The 19,101-nt window shown below is 44.6% G+C and overlaps 1 protein-coding gene across 1 annotated transcript in view; it reads left to right on the plus strand.

Annotated features, from left to right (window-relative positions):
- TANC1 (tetratricopeptide repeat, ankyrin repeat and coiled-coil containing 1) overlaps positions 1–19,101 on the plus strand; it is a 216,777-nt gene that overhangs the window by 109,346 nt on the left and 88,330 nt on the right. The window contains exon 3 of the mRNA XM_065880140.1: positions 18,601–18,705. Within this exon, the coding sequence (XP_065736212.1) occupies positions 18,601–18,705 (105 nt within the window). The remainder of the gene's footprint in view (positions 1–18,600; positions 18,706–19,101) is intronic.

Here is a 19,101-nt window from a genome sequence, read left to right on the forward strand (position 1 = left end):
ATATTAGTATGATACATTGTCACAACTAATGATCTCATACTGATACATTATTATTAACCGAAGTCTGTACTTCCTGTTTCTTTAGTTGATACCTAATATCCAGGATCTTAGTCAAGGATACCCTGTGACATTTATTTGTCATGTTTCCTTGGGCTCCACTTGGCTCTGACAGTTTCTCAGACTTCCCTTGGTTTTGATGACCTTGGCACTTCTGAGGCTACTGTTCCCATGGTTTGTAGGATGCCCCTCTTTGAGGGGTTTGTCTGATGCTTCTCACGATTACACTTCAGTTTTGAGGAGGCGGACCACAGAGGTAAAGTGCCCTTCTCATCACATCATGTTGACACTTCAACATGACTTACGGTTTTCGTTCACTTTGTTCACCTGGCCCAGGTAGAGGTTGCCAGGTTTCTCCAGGGTGAAGTTACTCTTTTTCTTACATCCCTCTCCATCCTCTACTCTCTGGAGGGAAGTTACTATGCACAGCCCCCCATGCAGGGTGGGGACTTGGGCTCCCCACCTTGTGAGTGGAGTATGTACATAAATTATTTGGAATTTTTCTGCCTGAGCGATTCGTGTCTTCTTCCTCACTTATCTATTTATATCAGTATAGATTCACAGGTAGGTGACATGTCAGTCTTGCGCTGTGAGACGTCTCACTCAGGCACTCGGCCCTTCTGCCCAGCACATTGCATTGCTGGCTGTCAGGCTATCAGCCTTCCCCTGGCAAATATGTCAGAATTCTGTTAAGTCCAGCCTAAAACGAGGGCAGAGTTGCTGCTTGAGCAGTTTTAATTTATCCATATAGACTGTTAACCATATGTATATTGCCTAAAACCTTAAAAAAACAACCAAAAATTTTTCTGGACGTCACGCTCCTAACTCCTAACGGGTTGCAAGCGTTATTGTCTTGGTCGTGAAGAAACACACTTCTGGATTTTGTCTGGCATTAGTGTTGAAGCAGCGCCACCGTGTGGTAAATGCAGAAGGGTTGCCGTGTTCTAGAGACCCGTGTCTTTTTCCTGACCGTCGTGGATATCTAGTAGCTAAAGTACTTGAAGAAAAAAATGTTTTGAGTTCTTAAAAGAGAGGCTGATTTCCGACTTTGCCTTTATACATGATTGGGTTTACATAGAAAGTGAACGCTTTAAAGTTAAAATTCCCAGTAGTTATTATTATTTTTGGCACATTAACTTAACTTAAAAAAATTTTTTTTACTTTATTTATGGCTGCTTTGGGTCTTAGTTGCGTCACGAGGGATCTTCGTTGCGGCGCACTGGCTTCTCTCTAGTTGTGGCCTGTGGGTTTTGCCTCTCTAATTGTGGCGCGTGGGCTCCAGAGCACGTGGGCTCTGTAGTTTGCAGCATGCCGGCTCTCTCATTGAGGTGCACGGGCTCAGTAGTTGTGGCACAGGGACTTAGTTGCCCCAGGGCGTGTGGGATCTCCGTTCCCCCAGCAGGGATCGAACCCGCGTCCCCTCCATTGGAAGGCAGGTTCTTTACTGCTGGACCACCAGGGAAGTCCCCATTAACTTGTAATGCGTATCTTAAGGTAAGCTTTTTTTCTGATTATTCAGAATTGTTTAATAGCTGAGGTATAAAAGTGCAACAGGTTGAAACTCTGAACTTCTGGAGCTTTTATCTTTGGGTGTACGCAGGTTGGGGACTTATTTTGTTTCATTCTTCTTTGGCCAGATGTTTTAAGAAGTTTAAGGCTGTGTGGACATTGGCCAGGGAACCTGCAAGTGCCCACCATGATGTGTGGGAACGGGGGGCCGGGTGGGGATTAGCAGCCCTCTGCCTCCTGCAATGCTTACATCCATAGGAGGAGTTTTCAGAGCGGGAGAGGTGGGGAAGTTGGTGGGATAGTTTAATATGGCCTGCGGTTGACCTGGGTGGGGGGGTTAGGGAGTGCTAAGCTGGAGACTAGTGTGACAGCCCGTTAGAGTTGGTTCTAAAGAAAATCAAGAAGCAGTCACTCTTTTTGTTGTAATAAATCAGTGTGTCATCAGGAATTCCAAACTTTTAAAAAAATTTTAATTTATTTTCTTTATTTTTGGCAGAGTTATTGTGCATGGGCTTTCTCTAGTTGCAGCGAGCGGGGGCTACTCTTCGTTGTGGTGCACGGGCTTCTCATTGCCATGGCCTCTCTTGCTGTGGAGCACGGGCTCTAAGCGTGCAGGCTTCATTAGTTGTGACTCGCGGGCTCTAGAGCGCAGGCTCAGCAGTTGTGGCGCACGGGCTCATTTGCTCCGCAGCATGTGGGATCTTCCCCGGCCAGGGCTCGAACCTGGTCCCTTGCATTGGCAGGTGGATTCTTAACCACTACGCCACCAGGGAAGCCCAGGAATTCCAAATTTAATGTTAATCTTGATCAGCTTTTGAGAGTGAGGTAAAATTGTTGCTTTTGAGGAGAGGGATGGCTATTCACTGGAAAGACCATGAGAGAACTTTCTTAAAAAAAATTGTAATATTTTAAAACTTGATCTAGATTGCTTTACATAGATATATACATATGTAAACATTTATCGAGCTGGACATTTACGATCTGTGTGTTTTAATAAATAAAGTGTATTAACATCCATTATTTAGCTAAAAAAAAATTGTTTTTGCTTTGATGGATAAGAAAAGTTCATAAAGAACTTGAACTGCAACTCAGTTAATGTGGCAGCCCTTCCCTCTGCTGTGTCCTAAACCCAAGACACTAGTAGAAAGCTGAACATTGGAGCTGAGAGGGCTGTAACTGTCTCAGTCATTACAGGGGGTGGCAGCTGTGTCGGGAGGAGATGAGCTCTGCCTGTGGCTCGTCATCTGTCTCCTTGTCAGTGATGTCATGGGTTACCTATTGTCATCTGTGAGTGCAATTTGTCCTGTTCAACCTCAAAAGAGATAACAGCTAAGCCCCCAAATATCACTTAGCTGCTGCCCTCTTAGGTTCCCGATGTTTTCAAGAGGTATTTCAGATAATGGAAACCACATGCGTTCAAGTGTGAGCTCCTCACCACAGAGGTCAGAGAAGGACGTTTGCCTCAAGCTCACACACCCGGCCTGTCATGGCTCTCTGGGACTATTAGAGGCCACTCGTGTGTGGCCCGACACACCAGCCTCTGACCGTGCATAGCGAGATTGCAGGCTGCCCCTGACCTGAGAGCGTCTCAGAGCAGAGTGCCTCCTCTGTACAGATGCCAGGAATGTGGAGGAGTTCGTTGGGGTTGCTGACAAGTACACAGCGATGACAGTGAGGACTGCAGTAGCACATGGAAGGTTCTAGAATGTGGCTGGGGGGCCAGAAATGAATGATGGCTAGCTTTGTTGGCCAGCTGGGGGCTGTAGGTGACTTGTGGTTGACTTGGAGTTAAGGGATTTTTTTTTTCTCCTTTCTCCCTCCCTCCCTCCTTCTTTCCTTCCGTCTTGAATTCCTTCCAGTGAGCATTTTGAAAGTGAGAGACTGACTTTAACAGTGGTCTCTCCAGTGTATAAAACGAGGCTTTCGATGTCTGAGAGCAGCATTTTGTGTACAGATGATAAGTTTCAAATTACTGTTCATTGTATCATAGTTAATTTTAAACGTGGCTTTCCATGGCCTTTAAATTCAACATTACAAACCTTATGTTTATAGTCTAATTTAAAACCGTACATTTAAAACAGCTCATATAACTCAATATCAAAAAAACAATCAACCCAAGAAAATGGGCAGAAGACCTGAATAGATATTTTTCCAAAGAAGACACACCGATGGCCAACAGGCACATGAAAAGATGCTCAACGTTGCTAATTATTAGAGAAATGCCAATCAAAACTACAATGAGGTATCATCTCACACCTGTCGGAATGGCTACGGTCAAAAAGTCTACAAATAATAAATGCTGGAGAAGTTGTGGAGGAAAGGGAACCCTCGTAAACTGTTGGTGGGAATGTAAATTGGTGCAGCCACTATGGAGAACAGTACAAAGGTTCCTTAAAAAGCTTAGAACCATATGGTCCGGCAGTTCCACTCTTGGGCATATATATCTGGAAAAAGCAAAAACTCCAATTTGAAAAGATGCATGCACCCTAACGTTCATAGCAGAACTATTTACAATAGCCAAGACATGGAAACAACCCAGGTGTCCATTAAGAGACAGTTGGCTTAAGAAGATGTGAGATACATAGATAAGCAAGAAGGATTTACTGTATAGCACAGGGAACTATATTCAATATCTTGTAATAACCTGTAATGGAATATAATCTGCAAAAAACCTGAATTACTGTGCTGTACACCTGAAACTAGCACAATATTATAAATTGAAGTATAAATACTTCAATTTAAAAGTAATAAAAATAAGAAATATATTGAAGTAAATTTTACTTAAAGCTGAAAATTACCCATTTCAAATAGGAATCATAAAGTTAATCAGTTAGATACTCTGATATGCCACATTTTAAAAACGTTAAAAATTCTTTACTACACATACTCCCTGATTATGCCCAGTGGTGCAAACTTAATCTTAACCGTAACACAGTTGTTTTTATACTTTGGGTTTGACTTCTTTTTTCTTCAGCTCTTCGTTTAATTCTCAACCTTGCTCAGATTGCAGGACAACCAATATTGATCAACGGAGGCAAGGTGAGGTTGGGGCCAGGAACTCATGATCTCAGTATGCCACAGTATTAGGGTTAAGTTTAGCTTCAAGAAAAAAAAACTCAAATACGTAATCGCTTAAACAAGATAAAAATGTGTGTCTCTCTCTCTAGTTAATGGTCCAGAGGTATGTGTCTCGGAGCCTTGGTGAGTTCAAGGTGTCGTCAGGGAACCTAGCTTGGTGCTCATCATTGGTGTTAGTTTCCTGGGGCTACCACAAACTTGGTGGCTTAAAACAACAGAAATTTATTCTCTCACACTTCTGGAGGCCGAAAGTCAGAAATCAAGGTATCAGCAGAATTGCATCCCCTGTGGAGACTAGGGAGAAGCGGTTCCTTGCCTCTTCTAGCTTCTGATGGCTCTAAGTATTCCTTGGTTTGTGGCTGCATCATTCCATTCTCTGTCTCACATGGCCTTCTCTGTGTGTGATGGTCTGATCCCCCTCTGCCTTTCTTTCTTTTTTTTTTTTTTTTTGTGGTACATGGGCCTCTCACTGTTGTGGCCTCTCCTGCTGCAGAGCACAGGCTCCGGACGCGCAGGCTCAGCGGCCATGGCTCACGGGCCCAGCCTCTCCGCGGCATGTGGGATCCTCCCGGACCGGGGCACGAACCCGTGTCCCCTGCATCGGCAGGCGGACTCTCAACCACTGCGCCACCAGGGAAGCCCTGCCTTTCTTTTATAAGGAGACTTGTGATGATTATTGTGATGGCATTTGGGGCCTACCTGGATAACCCAGAATGATGCTTTCATCTCAGAAATCCTTAACCGCAGCCACATGGACCACTTTTCCAAATGAAGTAATGTGTACAGGTTCTAGGGATTGGGTCCTGGACATACCTTTGGGAGCTGTTATCAGCCTACATTCCCTCTCACCACAAGGTCACCTCAGTGTCCGGTAGGAGTGTTGAGTAGCACCTGGTATGTCAGCGTTTCTGCCAGAAAGGGGCCTCTCCCAGCTGGGTTGGCTCCCTTTAGACAGTCCTTCTTGAAATCCCACCCAACACTCACTTTCCTCTCAGTGGTTGCCGAGAAGGCTAGAAAATGCAGCCTTTTATTCATTTAATGTGCTGTGCTGCTAAAGTATGATTTTTCAAAAAAGCAAAAGTATGACATGTAAATATAAAAAGGTCCTGTGTCAACAGTTTTATTTAGCTCATTCATTAAGGCAGGAACAAGCAAGACATTAAGACCAGTTTAAATGAGAATTTGGATTACAGGGATTTATAGTCTCTGCCAGACAAAATTCATATGCATTGCTATCAGTTTTTTTTGCAATTCGCAGAGCTGTAAAGTAGTTCAGTTGATAGGAAGTCAATCAAGAAGAGTCCACACCTATGGAATGAGAGAGCCTGGAGAGTCTGCTTTACATAAACAACCCCCAGCACCCCACTGAAGGGATATCCTGTGATCTCTCATTTCTTTCCAGGTATTGGGTACTTTTAAAACAGTGACCAGTTAAAAACCGGGGCTGTCTTATCAAGGTGCAAGGGGATGACAGATGCTGGGGCTGGCCTCTGGTTGGTTCTGCGTCTCGGTGGGTCAGAGATGTTTACCCGGGATAGAAGTTGCGTGCAGTTAGAGTCACTCCCCAGCACAGAAAGACACCCTCAGTCAGGCCCACTCTTTTTTAATTTTTTTCGATTTACATAGAACAGAATTATTTTTGCTCTATGAGCTTTGGCAAATACATGGAGTTGTGTAAGCACCACCACAATCAAGCACAGAACCGTTCCCTCTCCTGCCCCTTTGTAGTCAACCCCTACTCCCTGGCAACCACTGATACGTTCTCCAAGACTGTAGTTTGCCTTTTCCAGAATGTCATCTAAATAGAAGCATACATTATACAGCCTTTTGAATGTGGCTTCTTTCACTAAGCGTAATACATTTGAAATTCATCCATGTCGTAGTGGCTGTCAATACCTCTTTTTTTTTCCCCAACATATTTTTCTTATTGAAGTATAGTTGATTTACAACGTTGTGTCTTACCGCTTTACTTTTTATTGCTGAGTCGTATTTATTGTGTGGACATACTGTCGTTTATCCATTCACTAGTTGAAGGACATTTGAATAGCTTTCAGGGTTTTTTTTGGTGATTATGAGTAAATGTGTATGCATGTATTGCTATAAATACGTTCATACAGGTTTTTGAGTAAATTTATATTTTCATTTCTCTTGAGTCAATGCGTAGTTGTGGAATTGCTTGGTGATATGTTAAATGTATTAATTTAATTTTATATGAAAATGCCAACTGTTTTCCAAAGTGGTTGTACCATTTTGCATTCCCACCAGCAGTGTAGGAGAGTTCCTATTGATCTGCATCCTCACGAGCAGTTTTTTTTTTTTTTTTTTGCGGTACGCGGGCCTCTCACTGTTGTGGCCTCTCCCGTTGTGGAGCACAGGCTCCGGACACACAGGCTCAGTGGCCATGGCTCACAGGCCCAGCCGCTCCGCGGCATGTGGGATCCTCCTGGACCGGGGCACGAACCTGTGTCCCCTGCATCGGCAGGCGGACTCTCAACCACTGCGCCACCAGGGAAGCCCATCACAAGCAGTTTTTAATCATCAAAAAAAAATTTTTTTTTAAATTTTAGCCATTCTACTAGGTGTGTAGTGGTAGCTCATTGTCCTAACTGGATCTTAATGGTCTCAGTGCAAGCTAGTCAGGTTGTAACTAACATCCAAGGATAATCTTTTAACCTAATCTAATTAAGCTCATAAAGTCTCCTCCTATCCAGGGTAACCATTAGAGATATTTCTCTGTATAAACTGTTGGATCCTGCATCTCTCTCACCTTTCCTTGCCCTTGATCTTGGCACCCTGAGCATAGGTAGAAGGATTAACTTTACACAGGATGACTGCCTTTGCAAGTGTGTGTGAGGAAGGAGCTGAGGAGAGTTTCAGGTGTTTCCTTCTGTTGCCGTTATCTTTGTGACATAGGACCCGAGGGTTCCTGCAGAGCGGGGAGGGTGGGGTGTATGTGTGCACCAGAGCTTTGTTTGAAGAGGATGGGCAAGTCTGGACCTGGGCCCTGAGGAGGATGGCTTGCTGCTGCGTGAGACACGACTGCTCTTCTCCTGCCCTCTCCAGGGTGGTTTAGGAGCGTCATGGAGCACCTGCCAAAAGGTGAGACCTCTGGATAGACTGGAACTCATGCTCTTTCCTCCCACCCCGTCCCTTCCCCCACAGATCTCCTGCCCTTGGCAAAAAGAATGAATGAGGGTTAGAACAGGATTCCGCAGTAGCCACTGTACTGAATGAATATTTGAAAAAATAACCCCGAATCATAAAAGTTATTAGTTTATAGCAAATACGTATAATTTATTCAAAAAGCAGAAAGGAACTTTTTCTTGTCAAAATTAACCTTTGTGGCACTTTGTGGAAGCCAACAGAAGAGGCGTGGCTTTCTTCCTTCAGCTGCTTCATCCTCAGGCCCAGTTCAGGTCCCGCCTCTTCCCTCTGCTGTTTTCCCCAGTCACTTAACACTGACCGCTAGGCAGCTCTTTCTGTCTGATCTTCTAATTCGATTGGAAGCTGCCTCAGGGCATAGACAGGGTCCTGTATTGCTAACCTCTGTGGTGGATTTCAAGCATGAGTGTCAGAATCATCCCGGTGCTCTGGGGTGGGGCTGAGAATTTGCATTTCTAACAAGATCCCAGGTGATGCTGTTGCTGCCGGTCCAGGGATCACACTTTGAACCCTCAGGGAAAGAAAGTTCTCCAGGGCCCTGCCTCCCTGTTTCTGGGGTCTTTACTTCATCAGGCAGCACAGGGCTCATCTCCTGCTAAATATCAGGAGAACTCCTTCCCCCTTATGGGCTCCTTCCCTAGTTCCTTAGAGAAACTGAAATGATTCCAGGAAGGACTCCGATCTTTCTTCCAGGGACATCTTAGAACCAAAGTTTGTGGTTATTCATTTATTTGTGATGATTTGGTTAGTGCTTCTTACTTGCAAAACAAAACCAACTTCAGGTATTAGATTCTTTATGGTAAATTATAACTACTACCAGTAGTTACAAGACGTGAGGGCTAGAGTTTTCCTCCCTGTAAACTCACTCAGGTATGAATGAAAACAAGGGTCAGATGGCATTCTGCCCATATAGAGGTTTATTAGCAGGCTGGCGCAATGCAGTCATATCGCCTGTTTCATATGCCTGGTAAAGTTCCAGCTCTGTCCTTTCAGAAGGGTCGCTGCCCTGATGGCACCTCGCACTCATTGTTTACCTGTAGCAAGTATGGCAGCATTTCGTGGACAACATGTTAGTTTTCTACTGTTGCCCTAAGAAATTACTACAAATATATCAGCTTAAAACAAATTGATTATATTAGAGTTTTGTGAGTTGGAAGTCCTGGCACAGTGGGTTCTCTGCTCTGGGTTTCACGAGGCCCAGCTTATGATGTTGCTGGGACTGCATTCCTTTCTGGGGCTCAGGGGATGAAATATTCCCCAACTCATTTGGGCTGGCTGAGTTCAGTGCCACATGACTGTAGGACTGAGGTCCTCATTTCCTTGCTGGCTCTTGGCTAGGTGTCTTTCTCAACTTCTAGAGGCTGGCTGCATTCCTTTGCATGTGGCCCCCTTCCTCCCGTCTTCAAAACGAGCAACATGCCAAGTCCAGAAGGGCTGAATCCTTCTCAGACTTTGGGTCCCACTGCCTTCTGTCTCATTTCACCTCATACTCTTAACTCAGATTGCACTGACTTGCTACCCTTCTCTCCTTACACAAGGCCCCAGGCCCTTGTAAAAAGGTTTCTGGAAGTTCTGAAAGCCCCCCAGGGGACACATCACATGCATTCATGAGATGAAGACTGACTTCAGTCTTCCTCTTATGCTTTTAGGGGTTCATGTGATTACATGGGGCCCACTCAGTAATCCAGAATGATCGCTCTAGTTGAAGGTCAGCTGGTTAGTAACCTTAATTCTTTTTTTTTTAATTTATTTTATTTATTTTTATTTTTGGCCGTGTTGGGTCTTCGTTGCTGCGCACAGGCTTTCTCTAGTTGCAGTGACCGGGGGCTACTCTTCGTTGCGGTGCGCAGGCTCATTGTGGTGGCTTCTCTTGTGGGGCACGGGCTCTAGGTGTGCGGGCTTCAGTAGTTGCAGCACTTTGGGCTCAGTAGTTGTGACTTGCAAGCCCTGGAGCGCAGGCTCAGTAGTTGTGGCGGACAGGTTTACTTGCTCCGCGGCATGTGGGATCTCCCGGACCAGGGCTCGAACCCGTGTCCCCTGCATTGACAGGCGGATTCTTAACCACTGCGCCATGAGGGAAGCCCAGTAACCTTAATTCTTAATCCCACCTGCAGATCCCCTTCACAGTAGTACCTGGATTGTGTTTGATTCAATAATCAGGGCCTGGGAATCTTGGAGTGACATCTTTGGAGTTCTCCCTACCACAGACAGAACTTCAGTTATCCTGACATTTTTGAATCAGAGGCCAAATAATTCCCTGGAATCAGCAGCTGGACCTCCAGCCACTTACTTATCAAGCCTAGGGCACATCTGTGAGGGCCAGCTAGATTTTTATCTGCCTGGGTCATACCTGGGCCAGGGTGCTTCTGTGATATTTCTAGTCTATCCTCTTTCCTCAAATACCATGAATTCACCGCTGAAAAGAGATTTCCAGCAACCATAATACTAAATAACAAGTCAGTAATTTAACCTGTGTGATATTCCATTTCTAACCTCCAGGGTGCTAATTAGCGTGACGGTGGTGCTGGTTGCTGATAAGGATGGCTAGCTGACCAACTTGGACTTGTGGTGGCCTTAGCTGTTGTGTGTGGCCTTCTGATTAAAGGCTAGTTAACTATTTCAGGAGCCTGTATTCCAGATTAAGACAAGTAATTGCCCTCAGGCAGGAGATTAAAGGCAACTGGACAGACACACATTTATATCGCACTGTTTATGTTGAAGTGTTTTGAAATAAAATTCAGACGATGTGATAAAGACTCTTGTCCCCTCAACTGCGAGCTTCAGGGAAGTGCCGTCACATTCTTGTTGTCACCCTGTGCCTGGCACTCAGTGGATGTGCAACAGATACTTGTTGAGTAAATAAATAAGGTGAATGAATGCATTTCCATGCTGTAATACATGAAAACTTAGATAAAGTATAGGAACAGCATGGCAGACAGAGTGCATTGGGAGAAAGTGGAAACATTGCTCAGGGTACTTTGAACTGAGAATTTATTGTATTCATGGTGCTGTAAACATGCACACTGCAAGCTGAGACTTGCAAAACTTTGCCGACATTTATTTTAATGATGCTTTATTGAAAGGGGGATCGCTCCATTTTGACAGACTATTTTCCTACTAGATTTAAGTGCCTCAGTGGCAGTGCACGTTTACATCGCATGGCGCCTGTGCATCACATGAGTAAGTAAAGGCTGTCCACCCTTCTCAATGCACTCTTACCAAAAATAAGGTATTCAAAATAAAAAAGGAGCCTTAATGAGAGTAATGTCAGGTAACTTTCGTATTTCGTTACCCATTTTTTCCCTCTTGCCTTCTGCTTTTTTTCTTCCCTAGAATTAACAGTCTGAATTTCCCCAGACCTCACCTGTCTTTGGGTAATGAGGTTCCAGGAGTAATAACTCAGATTACACTGACTTGTTGCCCACCTCTCTTCACACAAGGTCCCAGGCCCTTGTAAACGTGTTTCTGGAAGTTTTGGGAAGCTCCCCAGGGGCACGTCATGTGTTCACGACCAGGGATGCTCTGGCCGCTGGGGCAGCTGGTGCTTCTCTCCCAGAGCCCTGCCCCGCATCAGCTCCCGGTACCCAGGTGTCATTCCCTGGAGCTGAGTCAAGTAGCATTTCAGGGTTTTGTTTACAGCCTCTCTGCTGCTTCTTGTAGGAGAAATCCAAGTGATGGATGGCACACTGTGCTTGAAATTGCCCTCCCCTTGGGCTGAGGCTTTCTGACTGAGTCAGTTCATCATTTGGCTTCTTCTTCCTCAAAGTGAATCTTCCCAAGAGGCTCTCACCCCCCATAGATAGGCTTGTGGGCAGTCCTGGCAGTTCACCTGCCCAGCCTCACCACGGCGTGGGACAAAGTGGTCAGAGGCAAGGCTAGGTTCCCTCCATCCCATAAACTTAGGCTAAGTCTTCCCCTTTCTCAGTCCCAAAGTGCATGTCTCTCCCTCCCCCAACAATGCTTGCTTTTGGGTGTAGGGGAGAGAGAAGGGCCAGACTTTGGGAGCTCTGTGCAGGTATTGTGCTCTTTAAAAATCCAAGACTTTGATCTGATAGTTTACCATTTCTTACTGACTATTTAATGACGTTTGCCCTAGTGATAAAGGTACCCCCACCCTCCCCGCCCCCGCAAAGGAATCCTCTTCCTCATCCTTTTTATTTTTCTCATCTTGTTGTGAACATTTCCCAGTGTGAGATGAAAACTCAGACCAGATACAATCAACAGGAACCTTTACTGTGAAAGTTCAAGATGGTAAAAAAAAAAAAAAAAAAAAAAAAAAATTCTCTAAAATGATTGATAACACAGGAAGGTCACTTTTCATAGTCTTCAGATGTGAAAAATGTAACATCTGCCTTAAATGCAGTAAGTAGCCTCAGGTGTTCTGTGTCCCAAATTTTGCTTTCATATATATATATATATATATATATATATATAATTATTTTTAACTGAAACACTCAGAAATGAAAAGTAACCCCTGCCCTTCTCTCTCTCTCACTGCCTAGAGATAAAGCCCAGTTTGGTTTATTTCTGCCATTCCTTTTTAAAAAAATATTCCTTATATGGTCGTTTCTAAGCAGCAAAATAGTCAGCTGTGTGATTAAAATGTCAAAAGGAGTAGGAAAGCTGGCCACTGGGAAAAGCGTATTTGGAGATTTACAGAAAGGCAGGAAAGGCACCAGGGAGAAGGCTGAGCTCCAGGTTGGAGACCGATTTGATTGATGGAGGTTGCCCCTCCCCCACCTCCAGCTGACACAAGCCCTTCTGTACAGTGCAAAGGAGCTTGCAGGAGCTCTTCTGTGCCGGCTGCCTACTGGGTACCTCTGTAACCTCTTTGGGGGCACACTGTATGTTTCTCTTCATCTTGAGAGCCCCCTTCCCCTGTATCACAGAGTAGAGAATGGTGGGCAGAGGAGGTGGGGAATCGGGATGAAGAAAGGGATCCAGAGTATGAACTGAGTGTAATTTATGGTCAAGAACAATCCCCGTTTATCTTGAACCTTGTAAACTGGGCAAGTTGGTGCCCCATCCACAGCCCTAGACCCTGCTCAGACCCTGCCAGAAGGGTGGTCTTCCTTAGAGGTCCCGCCTGTGGTGACCTGTGCTCTGCATACTTGATACCTTTGCTACCAAAGTATGGCCCATGGTCCTGACTATACCTGATAAGTGCATCAAAGTCTGCATCTTGACAAGGCCCCCACGGCATCCTCATGCCCAGTTAAGCTTGAAAAGTGCTTTATACCAGTGTCTTGGGTCCCCAGGAGTGACTGGGTGGCAAGGCCGGTGGGACAAGGAAGCATATTGGCTTCTGGATGAGCCCGTTTTCAAGCTAATACCTGACAGTCTTGGTTTTAAGAGCCTCTTGCCTTAAACAGTTAGGAGCCCGCATACCCTGCTTTCTGGGTAATTATTATTGTAGTATTGGATTCTGGTTAATTTGGGGGGATTAACCTGAGGGTGCTTGGTTTACATAAAGAGGGGAAGTTATTTGAGGTAATTTATTCTTGGGAATCTTGAGCTTTTCATTGTAAACAAAAAGCTGTGTGTAGAAAGGTGCTGGGCAGTAGTTTCCCCTGAGTAAGGGTGGTGTTAGGGGGATGGATTTTTCAGTTTTGATCTCTGTTGATAAAGAATTTGGCCACTGCATTTAGAAGGAGTTTTTCATTTCAGTGGCACAGAACTCAGTGTCATTGTGGTTTAATAATTTAGTGTAAGATCAGTGATTACAATGGGTCTTAAGTGGTGTGGCCTCGGTTGTCTGGTCAGCTGATCACCTCACTAGACCCTGAAGGCCCTTGTTACAGGGCCCCCTATGTAGTAGAAACAGTAGCTCTTCTCTTTCTGGAGGGTGTACCTCCTATTAACCCTGATTCCTCAGGGTTTCCGTTTTAACCTGTTATTGTTGTTTTCTTTTAGGGTAGGGTCTTTCCTTGAGTGATAATTTTAGTTTGTAAGTGAGCACAAGGTACTAAAAAGCTGATTGAAAGGTAGGGTTGGGGTGTGTGTGTGTGTGTGTGTGTGTGTAGGGCAGGCTTTACGGTAGCGTGATTGGTCAGGGATCCACCATTTCTTTGAGGGCTTGTCCCCAACTGTTTCTCGTCCCAGGGAGGAATCCTCTAATCTCTTCCTGCTTGGTGTGCAAGCTTGCTGTATGCATTCTCACAGCTGGGGCAGGGGGTGTGGAGAGATGCATCTGGGGCCCACCAGTCCACATGGAGAATTTTTCTTAAGCCCAGTGTTATAGTGTAGCACTCAAGAATTTAGCTGTTGAATCTCCACGGTCTTGGAATTCAGCCTTTCCAGGGGAAAAGCTCTGCTTCCAGGATGAAGGAGGGAATGCTTCCTGGTTTGGGAAGGGGTTCTATGGGTCTTACTCTCCCGTCAATAGATTTCCAACCCATGGTCCTGCGTTCAGCCCTGCCGCACCCCTGCCTTCAGAGGTGTCTGCTGTCTGGGAGGCTGAGCCCTTCCTCCCCCGACCCCCAGCCCTAACCTCTTCTGCTGTGTTTCATCCATGCTCCTCGGCAGTCTGTTTCCACTTTCAGAAGTTTGGTTTCTTGCCTGTGGTTGTCTTCTTTTCCCACTGGTCTCTCCTAAATCCCTTTACTGCAGCTTTAATGGTGTTTTGAAAGGGAGTGAGGGCAAATGAGCGTTCATCTGCTGTGTTTAATGGAAAGTGCCCAAAGAGTCTCTAACGAGCGATTGAGGGGGAAAGAAGAAAACCTCTGTAGTTACAAATTTATCTGGTTTTATAGCATTTGAGGTTCAGCTGTTTGTGAAAAGCAATTTAAATAAAAGGATCATGTTGGAGAGCAGTGGTTTATATTCACTTCATAATATTTCAACTCTTAGTAAAAGGGGAGATCAGAGACAAGTGGGCATGAATAAAAGATTTGCTGAATGTACAGCCAAGACCTGTGGATTTGGTGTTGGAAGGTTCCACTGCCCTGGCCTTTTCCAGGATTGCCTGTTTAATCTAGATTTCCTAGTTGGATCAGTGCTGAATGGTGATTCAGTACATGGGCTTCAAACCTGCACAGACCACGAAACCATTTGAATTCCTGCTTTGCCATGTGCGGGCCATGAGCAAATTGTTGCACTGATTTGAGCCTCAGCTTCCTGACCTAAAAATGGGGGAGATAGTGCTTCTCTCCCAAAGTTATTAGGATCGAATGACTTAATATATGTAAGTGCTTAGCCTTGTGTGGTCAGTGAATACAGTTGTATTTACTTTGCTACATTCTAGGTCTCCTTTTGTCTCCAGCCTCACAGGTCGCTATGCCAGGCACTGTGCCAAGTATGGGAACCTGAGAGACCTGCCCTCTGCTTTCAGGATTTTCCCCTTAGAGCTGAACTCTCCCTCATTCATCGTTTAGCTCTGGGATGTACTGAGGTCCGAACTGGAGAGGGAGGGAGACCGTATTTGAACCTAGGTCTGCCCAGGTCTAGAGGCTCCACTCTTTTTGTTTTTAAATTAATTTTTATTGGAGTATAGTTGTATACAACATTGTATAGTTACAATGTTGTGTTAGTTTCTGCTGTACAGCAAAGTGAGTCAGTTATACATACACATATATCCACTCTTTCTTAGATTCTTTTCCCATATGGGTCATTACAGAGCACTGAGTGGAGTTCCCTGTGCTATACTGTAGGTTCTTATTATCTGTTTTATGTATAGTAGTGTGTGTATGTCAATCCCGATCTCCCAATTTATCCCTCGCCCCCTTACCTCTTGGTAACCACAAGTTTGTTTTCTACATCTGTGACTCTATTTCTGTTTTGTAAATAAGTTCATTTGTACCATTTTTTAGATTCCACATATAAGCAATATTGTGATATTTGTCTTTTTCTGTCTGACTTCACTCAGTATGACAATCTCTAGGTCCATCCATGTGGACCATGTAATGCATGGCATCCAGGGCATCCATGTATGCAAATGGCATTAGTTTGTTCTTTTTTATGGCTGAGTAATATTCCATTGTGTGTATGTACCACATCTTCTTTATCCATTCTAGAGGCTCTGCTCTTAACACCGTCTCCTTAGTGTTGAGTATTTTGTTTACAGTGAGGGGTTGGCCTCAGTAGAACACAGTTACAGACAAACAGATGGGCATAGATGCTCTCTGAAGGCTCTGGGTGACGTTGAGGTTCACATTCTAACCATTCCTGACAACAGCTGTACATCCATGTGAAATAGCCCACATTTGAAGAGAGTGCTTATCGTTAGAGAACATCTTTGAAGGATGTGTGGTGTAGGTAGATTGGCTGGAAGTAGATCTATTTAGATGGGTTATTACTCTACCCTGAGGAGTTAAGGTGAACAGAATCTTACAGGTACTTCATGAGTGGTGCATGGTTGCTGGTTGGGGCAATGTGAATCACTGGACGATAATAATAAAAGGCTTTATTAGCTCCCTTGAGTTCTTTAAATGGAGGAGAGCAGATGATGAGAAAAAGGTGCCCTTGATCTCTTTTACCATAGGGAGTAGGTTGGGAACCAAGAGTGTGGAACGGTTCTCGTATTTGTCCATTTCTGCCTGCCCTGTTCAGGCTCTTCTTCCAAGTTGCTGTCTCCTTCACAGCAAATATCTTTGTTTCCCCTCGCCCCCCCAGTCTTTCCCTTCATGCATATTTATATATGGATAAGTGTGTATTTTTGATGAAATCTGAAGTGTATTTTGTGTACTGTTGTATAGCTTACATTTTCCACTTAATTTTCCTTCTCTCCACGCCCCCCCCCAAACCATTCCACTTTAACCTTTCAAAACATTCCCTTTCTGACAGGGTTAAATCAATTATGAAGACAGCCATATGGTTAAATACTACATTAACCATTTTAGAACCATGATTTCTGAAGTCTGAAATAATACCCCTATCTGTCAAGCCCTATAAGCTTCTTTGATAAGGCAGCCTGTTTTCAGGTGTGGTGCATTATAACTGGCTGGGAATTATTACAGCGTTTTTATAGTAGTGTAGATGCTTTTGCAGTGAACCTTTAGGTGGCAGCACTGTCACCGTAAACCACATTCTGAATAGAATTTCTCAGATGCATAACATGTTTGACACAGAAGGATAATCAGAATCCACCTGACTTACCCCTTCAGTGTGCAGTGGTGGAGCTGAGGACCTGGGAGGGGCAGGGCTGTGGCTCAGGGTTGAGCAGGAGGGAGATCTGTGAACCACTGTCTGGCACTCTGCCTCCACCCTTTCTCTTACTGATGTGAAATGTTGCCTGTCTCTGTGGCATTGTTAAAATCACACTTTAAGTATAAGACAGCCAAGGAAAATAAGAGTCAAGTGGATGATTCTGGACCAAAATGTAATGGGATGTTTGAAAGGACCAGACAGAATAGGCAGTCTTTTTTTTTTTTTTAAGCAGCTTTATTTAGATATGATTCACATACCGTACAGTTCACTCATTTGAAGTGTACCACTACAGCAGTTTTTAGTATATTCACAAGTTTTTGCAACCGTCACCACAACCTAATTTTAGACCATTTTTATCACTGCAGACCCCTTAGCCATCATCACCCCACAAGCCCGCACATCCTCCAGTCCCTGGCGACCATTCATACTTGTTTCCATAAATTTGCCTGTTCTGGACATTCCATATGAATGGAGTCATATAACATGTGGTCTTTGGGGACTGGCTCCTTTTACTTAATTTTTTACTTTATTTTTTTTTTTTGGCTGCAACGCGTGGCACGTGGGATCTCAGTTCCCTCCTGACCAGTGATCGAACCCGCGTCCCCTGCATTGGAAGCACGGAGTCTTAGCTACTGGACCGCCAGGGAAGTCCCTGGCTTCTGTTACTTATCAAAATATTTTCAGGCTTTGTCCATGTTATAGCATGAATAAGTACTTCATTTCTTTTTATTGCCCAGTAATGTTACATTGTATGAATATATCACATTTTGTTGTCAGTTGATGGACGTTTGGCTGTTATGAATAATGCTGCTACAAGCATTCATGTACAGATTTTTGTCTGAACATACATTTACATAGAAGTGGATTTGTTGGGCCGTATGATAACTCTGTATGTGTAGACTTCTGGGGAACCACCCAGCTGTTTTCCAAAGCGGCTGCGTGTGTGCTTTGCCACCAGCAACGTGTGAGGTTTCCATTCGTTCTAATTCAGAATTCCAGATTTTCTGATGATAAGTTGGGGATGAAGGGGAAGTGAGAGAGATGATTCTCAGGCTCTCTTGTGTCCCCGAATCGTATGCCGGACTGCCTGTTCTGCCTTTCCGAAGGTAGCCGTGTCAGCTACCAAGAAACCAGCCGGCTTCCCTGCCCCACACAATTGCTTTGCGTCACCAGGCTGATAAAATGCCTGCGGTCTGTGGCCACGCAGAGCATATTGATGTTATAGCCTGGCTGTTTGTAATCCTTGCCTCCTGACTTTGGAGATACCAGCAACCTGATCGTCTTGGTCCCAGTTAGAGAAAAATTCCAAATAAAAAACCCTTCGCCATGAGCCATCCAGGTCTCGACATGTCAAAATCACTTACGTGACATACACCAAAGACGGCTGTAGAGACTGCACAGCAAAAGAGCAGCTTTTGTTTTTGTCAGAGTTTATGTTCTCCAAGCTGGGCTTACAGCCCTTTCTTTGGCAGCCCAGACTGGCTGTTCTTACATCTGTACTGAAATGACTGTGTGTGTGTTCAAGGGAGGGGAAGGGGCTGGCTCTTCCTTTAGGCCTATCTGGGTCCTGGTGAGGACACACACTGTACATTCTGAAGCTTTGTTTGCAGCTGGAAAAAATTAGCCACACTCAGATCTTTCTCACTGCAGGTCCCGTCAGGAAGCCCAAGTATGTGGAAAGCCCCAGAGTGCCTGGAGATACAGTCATAATCCCGTTCCGAGACGTGCCCAAGCCAACAGAGCCCAGTGGAAATGGTAAGAATATGTTTTCAATGATTTTCCCCCCTAAAGATTTTACACCATGACACTCCACTTCTGAATGAAAACTTGAGTGCCTCTTGCAGGAATGCTTTGCTGAACTGAATGTATCTGGGAGGTGGTTTTCCTTGGGCAGTTACAGAGATCTGTTTAGTTAATGTAAATTCTTGGGATTATGTACACAGTGTAGGAATAGTTGAGTGGGTGCATATGCGTTGTTTACAGGTTGAGACTTAACTTCCTGTCAATTTTGACCTTCCTGGTTCGGGGGGACATGAAAAGCGAACCAGTAGACTGCTTCCAAGATTTTGTTTTGTTTTGTTTTTTAGTGCTCCATCGTTTTAGAATATTCAACAGCAGGCTTTGGCTGAAAAGCTGAAACTGTAGCTAGAC

Source organism: Phocoena phocoena, chromosome 7, assembly GCF_963924675.1.
Source record: "Phocoena phocoena chromosome 7, mPhoPho1.1, whole genome shotgun sequence".
Classification (NCBI taxonomy): domain Eukaryota; kingdom Metazoa; phylum Chordata; class Mammalia; order Artiodactyla; family Phocoenidae; genus Phocoena; species Phocoena phocoena.